Source organism: Choloepus didactylus, chromosome 2, assembly GCF_015220235.1.
Source record: "Choloepus didactylus isolate mChoDid1 chromosome 2, mChoDid1.pri, whole genome shotgun sequence".
Classification (NCBI taxonomy): domain Eukaryota; kingdom Metazoa; phylum Chordata; class Mammalia; order Pilosa; family Megalonychidae; genus Choloepus; species Choloepus didactylus.
Window position 1 is genome coordinate 233,389,658 of NC_051308.1, and position 15,156 is coordinate 233,404,813.

The following is a 15,156-nucleotide window of genomic DNA, read 5'->3' on the forward strand; positions in this document are numbered from 1 at the left end:
ATATGATGGTACTGTGAACAGCTGATTGTACATCATGGCTGATTGTATGGTATGTGAATATATCTCAATAAAACCGAATTAAAAACAAACAAAACAAAACAAAACAAAAATACTACCAAAAAAAAAAAAAAAAAAGAATTAGTCATCCCCTATTAGCTAGTTTTTTCTTTCCTTTTTTTTTTTTTTTTAAAACATTCAATGCTCATTTCTATATGTCTGTTGGGAGACAGGGTAAACTGAACCTAACTAAGACTCTTACATATGCAACTGGCTACATCTGAAAGACATGTATGGTCAACTGGCTTCCCAGAGCTCCGAGCTTCTTCCCCTCCCTGGCTTCTCTCCTTTAAAAGAGCATCTTTATAAGAAGACCCTTTGGGAAATTCGAAATGGGAATCAAACACAAGAGAGCCTTCAGATATAAGCCCAAAGTAAACATATTAAAAATGAAAGTTAATGCCCAACTCCCAAGTCTTCCACAGGACACTAGGTAGGGAGGCAGCAAAATGCTAGATGAAGAACCTAGCTTTGGATTCACACAGGCTTGGGGCCAAATCCCAGCTTTCCCACTTATTATTTGTGTGACCTTGAGGAAAAGAGATTACTCCCTAAACCTCAATTTCCTTATCTATAAAAGGAGAATAATGCCTCAACAGGTTGTTCAGAGGATTCAATTAATACAAGATATATTAGCGAATCTGTACTTGGACAGAACTGTTCAAAATATCCACAAGGCAAGGACTGGGTTCTTTTGCTATACCTGGCATTTTAAAGGGTTTTATGAAAGTAAAGGATGGTAGAAAGGGATAGTGGACAAACATCAGAAAGACCTAAGTTAAATCATGCATCTCTGGAGTTTACTAGGTATAAAATGGGGGACTGGTTTAGTTGTCTCTAAGCGATTTACACATTTATTTTACTAAAATAACCTCACTTTCTGCTAAATCCTACTTTCATTTTTGTTCCTTTCAATTTCTTCTACTTTTTTAACAAGAAAAATTTCTGTTCCTTAGAAACAGGTGAGGAAAAACAAAGAAGGGCCAAGATGCCCAAGACACTTACAATATGAGTCGCATTCAAACTGTAGAACAAGCTTTTTTGCAGGGGTGGCATGAGGGTGTCTGGCTGATCCACCCATGTTGGTGATAGACAATAAAAAACTCTACCTAAAATTTTGCATCGTCTTATACAAAGTCACTGCTAAGCACTGTCTAGCACATAGCCAACACTCAAAATTGTTCAATGAACAAAAACTAAGCTCACACCTGTTGCTCCCTATAAAATCTTTAAATTGGTCTAGTTACTCAAGTCAAAATCCAAGATAGTCGACACTGAGGAACTGTACTAAATACCTTCCAAAGGAACTAATTCTTCAAATTCTCAATTATGGTAAGTGGAAAAACATCAACACCGTGAGAGAAATGCTGAACCAGTGGAAAAAATTTCGAAGTCATTCCCGTAGACAAACACCCACTGCTGCGAGGGTCAATTTCTCGGCCTCTTCCGGGGCTGAGACAACCCAGCTCCAGTTCTAACCCTGGTACACTCGGCTCTCCACGCCCTTCTCCACACACCTAAACCTTTAGGGTGGATGTCACTCAAGCCAGTACAGAACAGATACGAACACGACGCACCTCTCTCCATGTTCCTAAGGATCACCACAGAAGAACAAACTTTGGAAAGACCGAACTAATCATGAACCTAACAAAATTGGCTGCTCCTGCTTGGCATAAACTCCTTTCCTACAATTTCTGGAGGCAAACAAAAACTTCAAAATCAAGTCGAACGATCCATTTCCCTTCCCCTCCTAGGAACGCGACTATTTTACATATCGCACCCCTCCTCCTTCCAGCCCGGCGAGCACTCTCCGAGACCTTCCCACCCCGGCCTCAGAGCGTTGGGTGGGTCCCGGGGGAGAGGGGCTGCCCGCTGAAATTTCGGTTGCCCTGGGAGGGTTCCCGGGAGACTCCCGCCTGCAACAGGGTCTCAGTAAAACTGAAAGAGAAAAAACCCAGACTCACCCACCGTGGCAGAGAGCGCGAAGCTGTAAGGGATTTTAAGCCCAGAACTGAGTGGCCCAAAAGGAATTCAATTTCCCCTCCCGCCCTCAGCGGCCCCCTGCTCTTCTCGGCAGGCCGCCCGGGTCTACGCAAACTGCACTCCCATTCCACAAGGTGCGTCCCTCCTCATCAGAGCACTTGAACTTTAAAATGGTGCCTCGGTCGGCGGGGTGGTGGGGGGGACGAAGGGAAAGGAAGGGTCAAAGGGGCCCGGGGCGAACGAGCGGGCGCAGGAGCCAGAAAAAGAGGCCCTGGGTGGCGGGTGGGGCGCCCAGGGTGACGCGCACCTCTCAAGGGTGGAAGGAAGCACTCTGGGCAAGGTGGAGGGAGAAAGAGAACGCGGTCCCTTTAAGAGGCCTTCACGGCGCTCAGGGACCGGGGGCCTCTCGTTCACCCCCGGTCCCTGGGTGTGGGGCCCTTCCGCGGGGAGAACCATCCCCAGACCCGCTAACCGGAGGCTTCCCTCACGCCAGGTCCCGCCCGGCCCTGCCCCGGGGCGGCGGCTCCTCCTTACCCCGCTGTCTGCCGCCTCCTCCCAGCTCTCAGCGACCTCCTCATCTTCCATCTTACTTGCCGCTTTCCCTCCTCCCCCTCCCCCTCCCCGCGCCTGCGCCCTGAGGCGCGCCTCGGTCGCGGGCGCAGGCACGCAAGACTTTACTCAATGGGCCCCGCCCCCTGCCAAGCCCGGAGGAGGCTCCAAGCCTACAGGCCCACGAGCATCTATGCAGCCATCTTGGAAGAAGGCAAAGAAATCATAAAGTTGCCATCTTTCTTAAAGGCAACAAGTTTTCTCCTACGGAGTGGGAGTCCAGGTGAAGTAATCGTCTTGGATACGGTTAGTGAGTACTGTACTTTAGAATCGTCTTTTCTAAGGGCAGGCAATTACCGAAAACATTTTTTAAAAGTGAGTCATAGTTTTCATAAACTCCAGATTATGCTTTCATCCAAATTCTGAAAACGTTTTATACCTCATCAAAGGTTGAAAAATATCTGCGGATACATAAAACACTTGATTCCATTTGATAGGGTGAAAATGATTATACTATTTCCTGCTCATAAAGCAGTATTCCAAACACCTATTGACACAGCTTTACATCTTCTACAGTGAGGTTAAAAACGTTGCTGGTGGCTGATAATATTGCACCTGAGCCGGCACAACCAGTGGAACTCTTATCTACTAAAGTTCTCCTAGGTCTGTAATGAGGGACAAATGCATTAGCTTTACCTTAAAAAACAAGTTATGCTTCTTCCTAAAAGTGTTCCTGGCTTATTTTTTTTTCTCCACTACAGAAGTGGAGAACCCTGATTTTGAAGTTCGATTTTGGGCACTTCTGACTTGAACAAACTGTGTGATCTTATGCAAGTTCTGTGCCTCAGTTTTCTCAAGTGTGGAAAAGAGATAATAATGGTAGCTACCTCAAAAATAGATTGAAAGGATTGAAGGAATTACCGTACTGAAAAGCTCGGAACAGTGCTTCACCATCCTAAGAGTTTTAAATGTTAGATGTTATTATAAGGTTGACTTGTCTGCCCGAAGATCTATAATTTTCACCTTTTGAATCTTCCTTTCTCTCCCAAAACATAAAAGCAGAACAAAAAGCAAACACCATGTGTTTTTATTCTTACTGATATATTCTTGTAAGCCTTTTAGTGTAACTGAGAAGTTAGGATTTAAGGACTGATTATGATTACTGAATCATTAAATAGATATTCCTTTTTACTTTCTGATATATTAGACAGAGGGAAATACCTAAAACCTGAGTTGTAATCCAGCTGCCTTGATCTCTGATCACGATTGTATAGTCTTTATCTTGTGCCCTTGTGATTCTAAAAACCTTGTGACTAACCTTCACTTTTACCCATTTATCCAGTTTTTCGACATCAAAGTCTTATGATCACTAAAGACAGCTCCTAATGTTTATTAATGAAGGGTCTTGGGCCAGCCCAGAACTAACCCACCCCAAGTCCAAAGTTCTCTTGATAACTGAAGCTGGATCCAACCAAAGTGGGCCCACCTGACATGTGCAGTTTAGACTTTAACCTGCAAGTCACCTATACCTCATTATAACACTAAAAATCATGCCCATCATCATATTAAGGCTGCCATTTTCTTACATACATTCTGTGACTAAGCATGTAATCAATCTGGGCATGCTCAATAATTAAGTCACCTCTAATTACATGATCTGGGGCCACTGTACTCATTATCCTAAAACCTGCCCATCTTTTCATGCTACAAAAGTATCAGAACTACTGCAGTTTGGGGAGAGATTTTGGGACTGATAGGCCATCTGTTCTCTTGCTTCTCACCTAGCAATAAACTGTCTTTGAAATCCCGGAGTCCCAGGAATTGGTCATTTGAGCGCATTGGGGAGAAGAATCCACTGCCTTGGTCCGGTAGCAGTATGAAAGACGTGTTCTTCAGTAGTGTTGCATTTGACTGCTGTAATCAAGTTATCTTTTATGTGAAATGTGTTTTTTCTCATGTTGTTAGCATACCTTTAATCTTTCTGCAGTAACAGCCTCCTGTTGTGAAGTTTTGCAATTTGTAGTCCTAATTATTATTATTATAAATTGCAATAGGTATTTCATGTTGCTAGTCTTTATTTAGAAGTTACAATGACATGCTTAGTCATCCTCCGGCTTCAGGATTTCCTGTCTCTGAAATACTGTTTATCTCCAGAGTCTGTCCTAAGTCCACTGCTCCTCTTACCTATTTGCCCACGGTGTGGGCCACTTACCGTATGCCGAAGGCTCCTAAATTTGATTTCCAGCCCTGAACTGACCTGACACTTCTGATTCATTTAGCTCTGCTTCCTATTTGCATCTCCACATGTATAATCCACTAGCACATCAAATTATATATGTCTAAAACTCAACTCATTCTATTAGCAACCTGACCCCTCCAGGATAAAGGATTTTGTGTTATTTACTCTCTGAAACTATACTGATTTTGAGTATTTTCTCCTGTGAACCCATTTCTTGAAGTGAAATATTCTGACTGAGTCTGGGCAACAGCAAGGTGGATGAGATGATCAGTCTATCAGGCATCACCTAAATCTCACTCTTGAGATGTGATTAGTTTTTCACAACCGACTCACAATAGTTTTAGGCTTCGCAGTTATTCTGTTACCAGTAGAGGGAGACAGCTTTCTTAGAATTTTGTTATACTGTATTTGGAAATGAGCCTTAACAAAGGAATTGGTTGGGCATTCCTGGGATTGAGACCAATAAAACCAAAAAGCTGGAGATTATTTGAGGATGCTGCCAAGGAAATAGTTTTTGTTGCACCAAATGGGCAACCAGGAGGCCAGACCTAGTTAATTATATAGTCTCCTTGTGACCTTGGGCAAGTTCTTTTCCTTTCTCTTGGTCTATTTCCTCATCTGTAAAATGAGGAGATAAACTCTAAAATTAGGAAAGTAGTGGCAGTTTCTTTCCCCAAGGGGAGAGCCCAAAAAGTTGAAGCAGTGGATATCCAGGTATTGGCAGAGACTCTAGTGCATGGGCTTCTCTTCCCTATGAAATTTGTTTGAGACACCATTCATAGTCAGGGACTTAAATGTTAGAGATATGCTCTTGAAGCTGCAAGCACCTTTGATACATCACCTAAAACATTCTGAGATATGGTGGAAATATAACATCAAATACCATGGTGAGAAAACTTTCTACCTGATGAACAAGCTGAGGCTATATAGACAGTTGTGTTAAGAAACAAATGACAACCTACCAATATTAAACATGCACATGCCCTTTGTCCTGGAAATTCTGTTTCTAGGAAATTTTACTGTAGATATCTTTGCACATGCAAGTAACCAATGAGCAAGGATATTCATTACTGCTTTGTTTAAAATCACAAAAGACTGGAAACAAACTAAATGTCTATCATTAGAGGATTTGTTGAAAAAAAAAGAATTGGTACACCATACAAAAGAATAGAATGCAACTGTTAACAAAATTTAGATGTTCCTAAATGTACTGTTATCAAGGAAACATAGGTAAAATTAAAAAAAAAAGCAAAGTGCAGAGCAGTGTATATACTATGTTGCCATTGTAGGTTTATTTTATTTATATGTATATGTGTGTATGCAGAGAATATTTCTGAAAGGGTATAAGAAATGTGTAACAGCTGTCACTTTAGAAGTGTGGAGCTTTACCATGTAGCTGGGTAGGATGGACTTAATTTTCATTATATATCCTTTCATACCATTTGAGTGTTGTTCTATGTATATATATAATCTATTCTAAATAAATACATTAAAAATGAATTGCAGAATTTGATTACTGGGGTGGACCCTGGAGAAAACAAACATCTTATTTATACTTATCAAAGAGAGGCTCCAGCCACTCCTCTCTTCCTAACCTCATCTCCTTGTCTTCTCATTTCCAATCTTGCCCTAATCAGTCTTCACACTGCAGATTATTCTAAAATACAATTTTCATCATGTATCTTCCCTCCCCCCAAATCTCCACTGCCTAGGAGAATATCCTCCTGATATTCCAGGCCATATATGATCTGGACTCAGTCATATTTCCCTCTGTCAGAAGCAACATCCTGTAGAGCTTAGAGCAACAGAGTTTGATGTGATAGCACCTGTGTTCAAGCCCTATCTGTGACCACATTTTTGACACATAATAAAAGTACTCAATAAATGCCAACTGGGATTATGATTAAATGTTTTGTTTCAACAATACTTTGTGCTTATCACAATTTATAATTTTGTATTGGTTTATTTGCTTGTTTATTGTCAGTTTCCCCCAGTAGACTGTAGGAACCCTCTATGAGGGCAAGGACCTTGTTAATTTTATTTTTAAATGTATTACCATATATATCACATGGTCTGGCACATAATAGATGTTAACCAAATATTTTTTGAGTAATTCTCCTGGTGAGAATTGTTTATGCAAAGGGGACGGTGTAGGTGGGAAGAATTTGTAAACGAAGAAAAAATAATTGTAAAATGTTGATCATCTTTGCAGTTTAAGATCAGTACTAAAGTTGCCAAATTTCCAGTTCATTCATCTATTCAACAGATATTTAATGAGTCCCTACTATGTGTCAGTCTTTATACTACCTGCTAGGGATAAAGCAGTGTGCAAAACAAACAAAAATCTCTGCCATCTTTGAGCTAGGAGATTGAGGGCATATGGTTCTGTTTTTGAACCTGTTCTAATATGGTCCAGTGGTTCCAAACCTGAGTAGGCATCAGAGTTCCTCTGGAGCTTTAGAAAAAGTCTGAGGTGAGCCCTGGAACCTGCATTTTAAAAAGGAAGAACATAATAGTTGGCCAAGTGTTTCCAAATTTGAGTTCTACCAGACATTTGGGACAGTCACGAGTTCTATGACAATTTTTAAGCCTGGGGTTTTTAGTGACACTATTTAAATATTTCCTTTACCAGGTATAATTGTCAAGCTTCTCTTTTGCAGTAACATGAATTTAAGTCATCATTTCTCACAGTGGGATTCAGTGACTGTATTCCCAGGGGTCTCTGCATTTTTCAAGTTGGAGGAACACAGAACTAGTGTTTTCTAGTGTGAGGCTGGCCCAAGTCTGCTCCATAGCCCAGTGCCCCAAGAAATATCCTGGGTGGTTCATTATATTCCAGAGTGATCTGCTGAAAGCTCAAGGTTCCTCCAGTTTTAGCATGGAGGGGGGTGAAGATTGAAGCCCTTGGGCTCAGTATCTCTGGCATCTCAGATCACATGCAATAGGAATGGGTTCAGGAAGGTTCTCATCTATGTACACCCGGTAGCTCTCTTGGAAGGGGATATTGCTGGAGCCCATCCCTTGTTTTTCTATAATGGAAAATACAGGAGCTTCGGAACCAGTACAATACGTCTGGGTCTGAGTTCAAATTCTGGTTTCCTCATTACTACCTATGGCTCTGTGGCTCTGGGCAAATGACTAATACTTCTCTGGGCCTCAGTTTACTCCTCTGGAAAATGGGGCTAATAACAACTCACATAGTGGTTGCTACACTTAAGGGAGGCTCTGCCTGCACACGCAAGGCCCCGAGTTTCCCTCCTTAGCCGACATCGAATGGCACCTCAATTTGCCACAAAGCCCACCCCGTGCCCCTTGGGCCCCCGGGGGGTACAAATGAGTTAATTTCAGACTAAAAGTATTTGGGAAAACTGCCCAGTTGTTCGAGTCAGTGCTGCAGTGGGTGGATGCAATTCTGAAGCCGGCTCTGGGGACTCAGGGAAGGCGGGCGTGGCAGCGCACCCTTTCTCGACACCAGCTCGGCTCCCCAAGGCAGTGTTTCAAGTCAGGAGAACCTCAGCGCGGGGCCCCGCCCCTTCCCAGCCTGGCACCGCCCCCGGACTGCCCCGCGCGGGTCCGCCGCGCTGACGTGTGTGTGTGCGCGCGCGCGCCCTCCGTGCCCGGTCCCGGCGCATGCGCTCTCGCCGCCGTCTTCTCCCCGCCAGAGCAGCAGCGGCGGCGGCGTTTGAGTGGAGGAAGATGGCGGCTCCGGGTGGTCCTGGGTCCCGCCAGCTGTGAGGTGTCCCAAGTGTGGCAAGCGCGGCCTGAAGCGGAGCGCCTCCTCTTCGGCACAGTCCTCTGCTCCCTCACCATCGTCAGCAGCGGAGCGAGCCCGAGAGCGTGGAGCGGGCTGGGCCAGGTGAGGCCTCTCCCTCTCCGGGGGCGGCGGCAGGGGGGCGGCGGCAGGGAGCTGGCGCCTCCTGCCCTTTATGCCCCCGGCCCGTAGGGGACAGTGGGCGCCCCGGGTCTGGCGCAGGCCCGGCACCCCGCGCGGTGGCGGCTGGTTCGGGGGACCTTGCTGACGTCGTCCTCGGCTCCTCTGGGTTAGGCGGGGAAGAGGAGAGCCCTTTCCCAGCCAGCGCTTGGGATGGGAACGAATACGTTCGCTTTCCTCGAGCCAGGGTGGTTTTCGTCCTCTCACCCAGACCACGAAGGGGTGTGTTCCAGCTCAAGGAGAGCCATTCCAGATATTCTCTCACCCCGCTCCCGAACCTTTAACTCCTTGCGAGAGGAGCCGGAGTCGGGTGTCCTCCAAAATTGGGGCTGCAGTGAGGGGCCGGCATCTCGGAAGCTGCAGCGCAAAGGGAAGATTTTGGAATCGGCTTAAAAAACAAAATACAAACAGCCATTCCTACCCCGTAGCTGTAAGAGTGTTCCTCCAGAGAAGTGGGAATTGCGAATCTCCTTGGTTGAGACAGCAATCCACGTTGTGGCTGTGGAATGCTTCTCCTGGTGAGAATTGTTTATGCAAAGGGGACGGTGTAGGTGGGAAGAATTTGTAAACGAAGAAAAAATAATTGTAAAATGTTGATCATCTTTGCAGTTTAAGATCAGTACTAATGAAGTCTCGTTCGTTTGAAATCCTGGGGTTGTTAAGATTTGGAATAACCAATTGCTTTGTCTATTAAATCTCTAGACTTTATTAGGAAAATAAAAGCTTCGTTTCTTAATTACCGAAGTCTTTGGACTTTTCTGTGGTGGGATTCTGATTGCTCTAGATGAAGATTCAGACATGACCAATTTTCACTGGCAGCGACATTGTACTATACTTGTTATTTCCTTTTGAGAACAACTTTTTGTTGTTCAAATGGTAATCGGAGAGTTTCTCTCACGTAGGAAAGCCAGTTTGAAGCCTTGTGGTCTCTTCCTTGAAGAATGTTGGCTTCATTTGGAAGTGTGCTGTGGGAAATTGTTGAGGCAATTGCTTTTGCTTGGACACACCAGATAGCTTTTGTAACTTAAATAGGTTTTGCTTGTGCTTAAGAAAGATGACATCATGTGTTTAAAGGGGCAAAGAAAATTTGAAAGGAAATACCGTTATTTAGAATTGAGCATTTAAAATTCAGTGTGTAGCTCTTACAATGACTAGTGATGCTCTGTGTAAAATTCCTAACTTTAAGCATAGTTGCGTCTTCTATTTTATCTTGTCATTTATGCTTTGTAACTGTTTGCTTTTTGACGAGCCCAGTAGAAGTGTATTACTCAATCTCCATTGATCCATGGGTTTTGTGCTTCAAGAAGCTTTTAATTGTTAAAATGACAACTGTTTAGTTTAATATTAGTTAATTCTTTGACCATTTTTTTCTTTTTCTATTCTTACATAAAAGTCCTGGAGATCTGTAGAGTATATTAGTACCCTTGCTAAGAATATAAACCTGAACCAATAACTGTTCTGTCATAGAACATTGGAGAGTCGCTTATATATCAATTTGCTAATAGAGTCATGGAAGTAATGCAGTAAAATATCTGGTGGTGTGGCGTCATGCTTCTTGGCATAATGTTATATTGTTGTGCTAAATCATCACTAGGTATTGATGCAACTTCATGACATCCGTGACATCATTTGCTCTCCAGCATTTTGACTTTTGCAATTCCTTCCCTTTCTCCGAGTCACAAAAAGACAGGATCAGGAAGAAATAGCTTAAGATACTTTCTCTTAATGTCTTTGGTTTCTAGAATAGCCTTCACCTGATACTGCTTAATGTAGTTTAAACTCTTCTGTAAGATTCAGAGCTGTGTGATTCCTACCTATTAGGAAGACCAAGCAAAGAAAATGCTAGCAGAACCTCTGGCTATTATGCGAATGTTGAGGTCCCAGAGGGAGTTATCTCAGTTTGACCAAACATGATTATCTTTGTGATTTCAGGATTGTTTTATGGGTGAATTAACATTTCCTTATAAAACTGGAAGCCATTGGTTTAAATAGTGCCCTTCACAAGATTGCACTGTGAATCAAAAAGAGATAATGTTTGTGAAAGTGCTTTGTAAAACGTAAAATACGTAAATATAAGACTGATTATTCCTATTTTATGAAACATCTTTTGAGGGCCCTCACTGTGCCAGGGGTTATGGAAATAGGTACTAATGATTCTAAGATAAGACAGCTTTGTCTCAGTTTTCCTGCAGTCTGATTGGGGAGTCAGACAAGACAAGGAAATTAGGTAAGTATATTATAGTGGAAGAAGTGCGAGAGAGGCATGCATTGAGAGGGCACTGGATACAACCAGGGTTGTCAAGGAAGGCTTTTCAGAGCTGGGATGGCTTTCCACAACCTTCCTATTCTGCAGAAAAAAACTGCTTTTTGTGAGTGACTTGCTTTTTATACAACTTTTTTTTTAATTCTATCATGAGTGCTTTTTCCCTTTTATTCATTTACTGTCTTGACACTTCCCACACAGTGTGTCCCAGTTATGGTTTCTGCATTCTGAAAAATCTGAGAGAGTCTTGGGAGAACTTTGCTGAGAATGAGTCATATGTGCAGGCAACAAACACAAGCATTGCAGCTGCAATGAAAATACCTCAGATTACCAAGTGGTGACAACTTTAGAGTGATAATGCTCTTTTTTTTTTTTTTTTTTTTTTTTTTGTTCAAGAGGCACTGTATTTTGAATTTGGCCATATTTAGAACATTGACTGTGGGTGGTTTTAGGTGGTTATGGTTTCCTTTCTCCCAATAGTACATACAATGAGAAAGTCCTATACCTTTTTGGATGAAGCTGGCAGCTTAGGCAAGAAGTATACTAATCTGTTTTATAGACTCTATCAAAGTTGCTTAGCATCACTGATAACTGAACTTCCGTATCTCAATGTAAGTTCATCATCTTAGTGCTATAGTTGTTTTACAATTTAGTATATGTTGCCTACTTTGCAAATAATTTTGGGGGTTGAGTAGATGCTCTATTAGTTGAACATGTAGAATCTGTATCTTAACTGAATGCTTTAAAGTTGTGGTTGACTGAAAAGTGAAGGCGTAATGTTCATTTTTCTGTATTGTGACAGTTTGCTATATGTAGAAGGACATGACCTATAGACAAGTTGTTTTAAAATTTCCCAACATTAGGTTCATAATACAGCTTATTTTTAAAATGGTTTCCTGTGTCATTCTTCTAAAAGTCCTGTAAAGTATGACTTTATAAAATTTAATTTTTCCAATGTTGCTGTTTTGCGTTTTGTTTCAAAGGTGGAAGTGTCTTATATTTTGATACGTGCATACACACACATGCATATATATGTATATATAAATCTGATAAATAGATACTATATAAAGCAGTAGTCATTTGTAAAATTTTACTCTTGAGTTTAGATTAAGCATAACCCCTTTCTTTTGTCTTCTATTAATGTATAGATTTGAGGTAACTCCTTAAATTTCTATAAAGGCAAACAAATTTTAGTTTTAGCTAGTAATATATCCTTAGAATCTTTAATATTTATGATACTTTTATTTCAACTATTTTAAGGAATTCACTAGTATGGGATTCTCCTCCAAATATGTGTTTCCTTTATTATTCTTATTTTAAATGTGTGATTCGTGTTGTATAGAAAATACAAATTTTTTTTTCCAAAATGAACCTCTTGGTACATTGTTTGAAGAAAGATTGATGTAAATTATGAATTAATCAATACAGTTTTACTAAATATTACCTCTCTCCATTCCTTTCAGATGGAAGTCAAGGGAAAATGGAACTTGTCCCTCTATTTCATTATTTCTTTTGAAAGCTTTTTTCTGGTAGTCTTGATGACTCTTGCCCAAAAAGCACAGGGTCTTGTCTTTTTGGGATCAAGATATCCCAATAAGTTCTGCAGGAATGCTTTCTTAGGAATGCTTTCTTAGGTTTTACTTTGAGATACTTAATAACATCTTTCCAAATAGATCCTTTGATTTAGTTGGGATCACAAACCTGCTCCCTTCTCTATTATTGAATCTAAAGTTTTACTTTTCTGTGGGTCCTTCAAATTTGAGTTTGTTCCTCTTCCTCACCCATCCCCATTTTTCTCAGTGCATGCTGTTCCCTCCTCTCCTAATAGTGTGTTTCATAAATCATAATGATATTTGGAAATACATTTTCCCCACAGAAATGTTTAATGATGGCTGGGTTAGAAATTCACATTTTATTTAACTTGAAAGTAACTTAATGGTTTACGCATGCTCTGTGGACTGGTTTAATAACCATTTATTTTGGAGTAGTAATTAAGAGTATATAGGCTTTGGCCTCAGGTAGACCTGGGTTCAAAGTTTTTTCATCTATAAAAATGGCAATATTGATGCCTATGTTATGGGACAATTAAATTTGAGAATGCCTGTGCCCATTGCTTAGCAGAGAGGAAACACTCAATCTTAAACATTATTATGTTATTACTTTTATGGGAAATTAAAACTGGAACAAGGGGGATTTATCTCCCAGCTTTATATTTTAGTCCTAGTGACATACCTGGCCTGTAGCAAGAATACATGTTGTTGGGTTTTGTTTTTGTTTTTCCTGTGCTTCTCTTTCTATACTTGATTAGAGAATTTGGCTTATTCATGGCTTAGACATTGCTGTCCTGATGTCTCTTAAATCCATCTAGATATGATCTTTCTTTTATGAACCTCTTGGTTTTCCAGGAGCATATCCACTAACTCAGAATTCAAGTGCTCACAACTGAGGCCATTAATTCTCATCTCTCTCCTCAAGATAAAAACCTTCATAAACCAAATTTCCCTCCTCAGTATTCCTATTTCTGTAGGTAGAATCATTTTATTCTGGTCTCATACGCCATAGAACTGCTGGTTATTATTATTTTGTTTTAATAGTCTTCATCACTTATATCTATTCTGCCGGGAAGTTTTATAGCATCTTGCTCAGTAACCCTCAGATTTCCTTGTTGCTTGTCATATTTTGTGCCGTCACTCTATATAGACCATGCTTTCATAAGCAGAAGGCAGGCTGAATCAGTGTTTCATTTCTTAGCTGGTCTTATTGCCAGGGCTGCCATTTGCTAGTTGTGTTACGTCTGTTACCTTACCTTCAAAATGGGAATTATGATTCTCATCTCATGACGTGTAAAATATTTAACTATATGTCTAACACATGGTAAGCACTCAGTAATTAGTAGCTGCTGTATTTGAGAGTTTATCCTTGAGTAAATTGGAAAATGGTTAAGATTGAGATGACAATATTATGGTAGACCAATCTTAAAAGACTACTATCTGAATGTTAATCCTCTAATCAAGAACTTAGGTAACCCATTATTGCCTAGCACACAAAATTCAAACTCCTCTACATTGCTTTGAAGCTCTCCATGTGGCCCTTATTGTTCCATATATTCCGGGACACCCAATCATGAAGTTTCTCCTCCAGCCAGGCTAGTCTTTCCGCCTCTCATGTACATCACTTGCCTTTGCACCACTTAAATACTCATCTTTCTAGGTAGGAGCTATTTTTTTCATTTAACTACTGTATGCAGCTCTGTATTGAGTATCTGCTGTATGCTTTATTAACTATTATTGCCCTTTCACACAATTATGTTAAAGTTAATATCCAAAAAAAATTAATGTGTTAATTCTTACCAAATAGCTTAATAAGGACATATCATGCAATACAATTCATATGTAATATTTTTAGTGCCTTATAGACACATTTAGTACCTATGTTAGGTACTCACATATTCATTCATTGTAATACTTCTTTGGATGTTTATGGGTTGATGTTCCTCATGAGCTTCCTGAGCATTGTTTGATTCCAAGTGCTTGTTGAATCTTCCTTGCCTTTTGTGTTTTCATTGGTCCTTGCATTCAACAAATATTTGTATGTTACTATGTGCTAGGCATAGTTCAGGGTAGTTGAGGTACAGTGGACAATACAGACAAGATCCTTACTTTCTTGGAGCCTACATTCGAAATTGGTGAAGGCAAGAAATGGACAAAATAATTTCAAATAGTAATAAAGTACTACAAAGAAAATCAAACAGGATGATATGATAGTGTCATGGGGTAGAAAGGGAAGACTAATTGAGATTGAGTAGTTTAGGGAAGGCCTCAGTGAGCAGGTGATGTTTGGGCTCAAAGATAAAGGTAGGGAGGTTGTTTTTTGCTAAATTTGGGGGCTAGAGGGAACAGCAAGTGTGAGGGACTAAAGTAGGAACAGGTTTCAATCTAGGTTCTTGCAGTTGGCTGTTATTTCACTTTTGTGTCAATCTAAAACAGTGTCTCTCTGATTTTCCTCAGTGACTTTGTTTTATTGAAGGGACCAGTCTTACTCTTTAGTAGACTGTTCCAAATTCCTCATTTGTTTCACTGTTTCCATACAGTGTCATTTAACTTGTTCCTTTATCCTCCTTTAAGTGAAGTCTAA

At 40.9% G+C, this 15,156-nt stretch overlaps 2 protein-coding genes across 8 annotated transcripts in view; one reads left to right on the top strand and one right to left on the bottom strand.

The window, feature by feature from the left end:
• The window catches only part of SZRD1 (SUZ RNA binding domain containing 1), a 37,716-nt gene extending 35,070 nt beyond the window's left edge, over positions 1-2,646 (bottom strand). For 2 of the 4 annotated variants that reach the window (XM_037828401.1, XM_037828400.1), the window contains exon 1: positions 2,575-2,646. In XM_037828401.1, the coding sequence (XP_037684329.1) occupies positions 2,575-2,618 (44 nt within the window). In that variant the 5' untranslated portion in view covers positions 2,619-2,646. The remainder of the gene's footprint in view (positions 1-2,574) is intronic. The other 2 variants (XM_037828399.1, XM_037828398.1) reach the window with 1 other exon arrangement.
• A 5,848-nt stretch (positions 2,647-8,494) lies between these two features.
• FBXO42 (F-box protein 42) overlaps positions 8,495-15,156 on the top strand; it is a 145,542-nt gene continuing 138,880 nt past the window's right edge. For all 4 annotated transcript variants that reach the window (XM_037828403.1, XM_037828405.1, XM_037828402.1 and 1 more), the window contains exon 1: positions 8,495-8,684. The gene's annotated coding sequence lies outside the window, so the exon portion shown is untranslated. The remainder of the gene's footprint in view (positions 8,685-15,156) is intronic.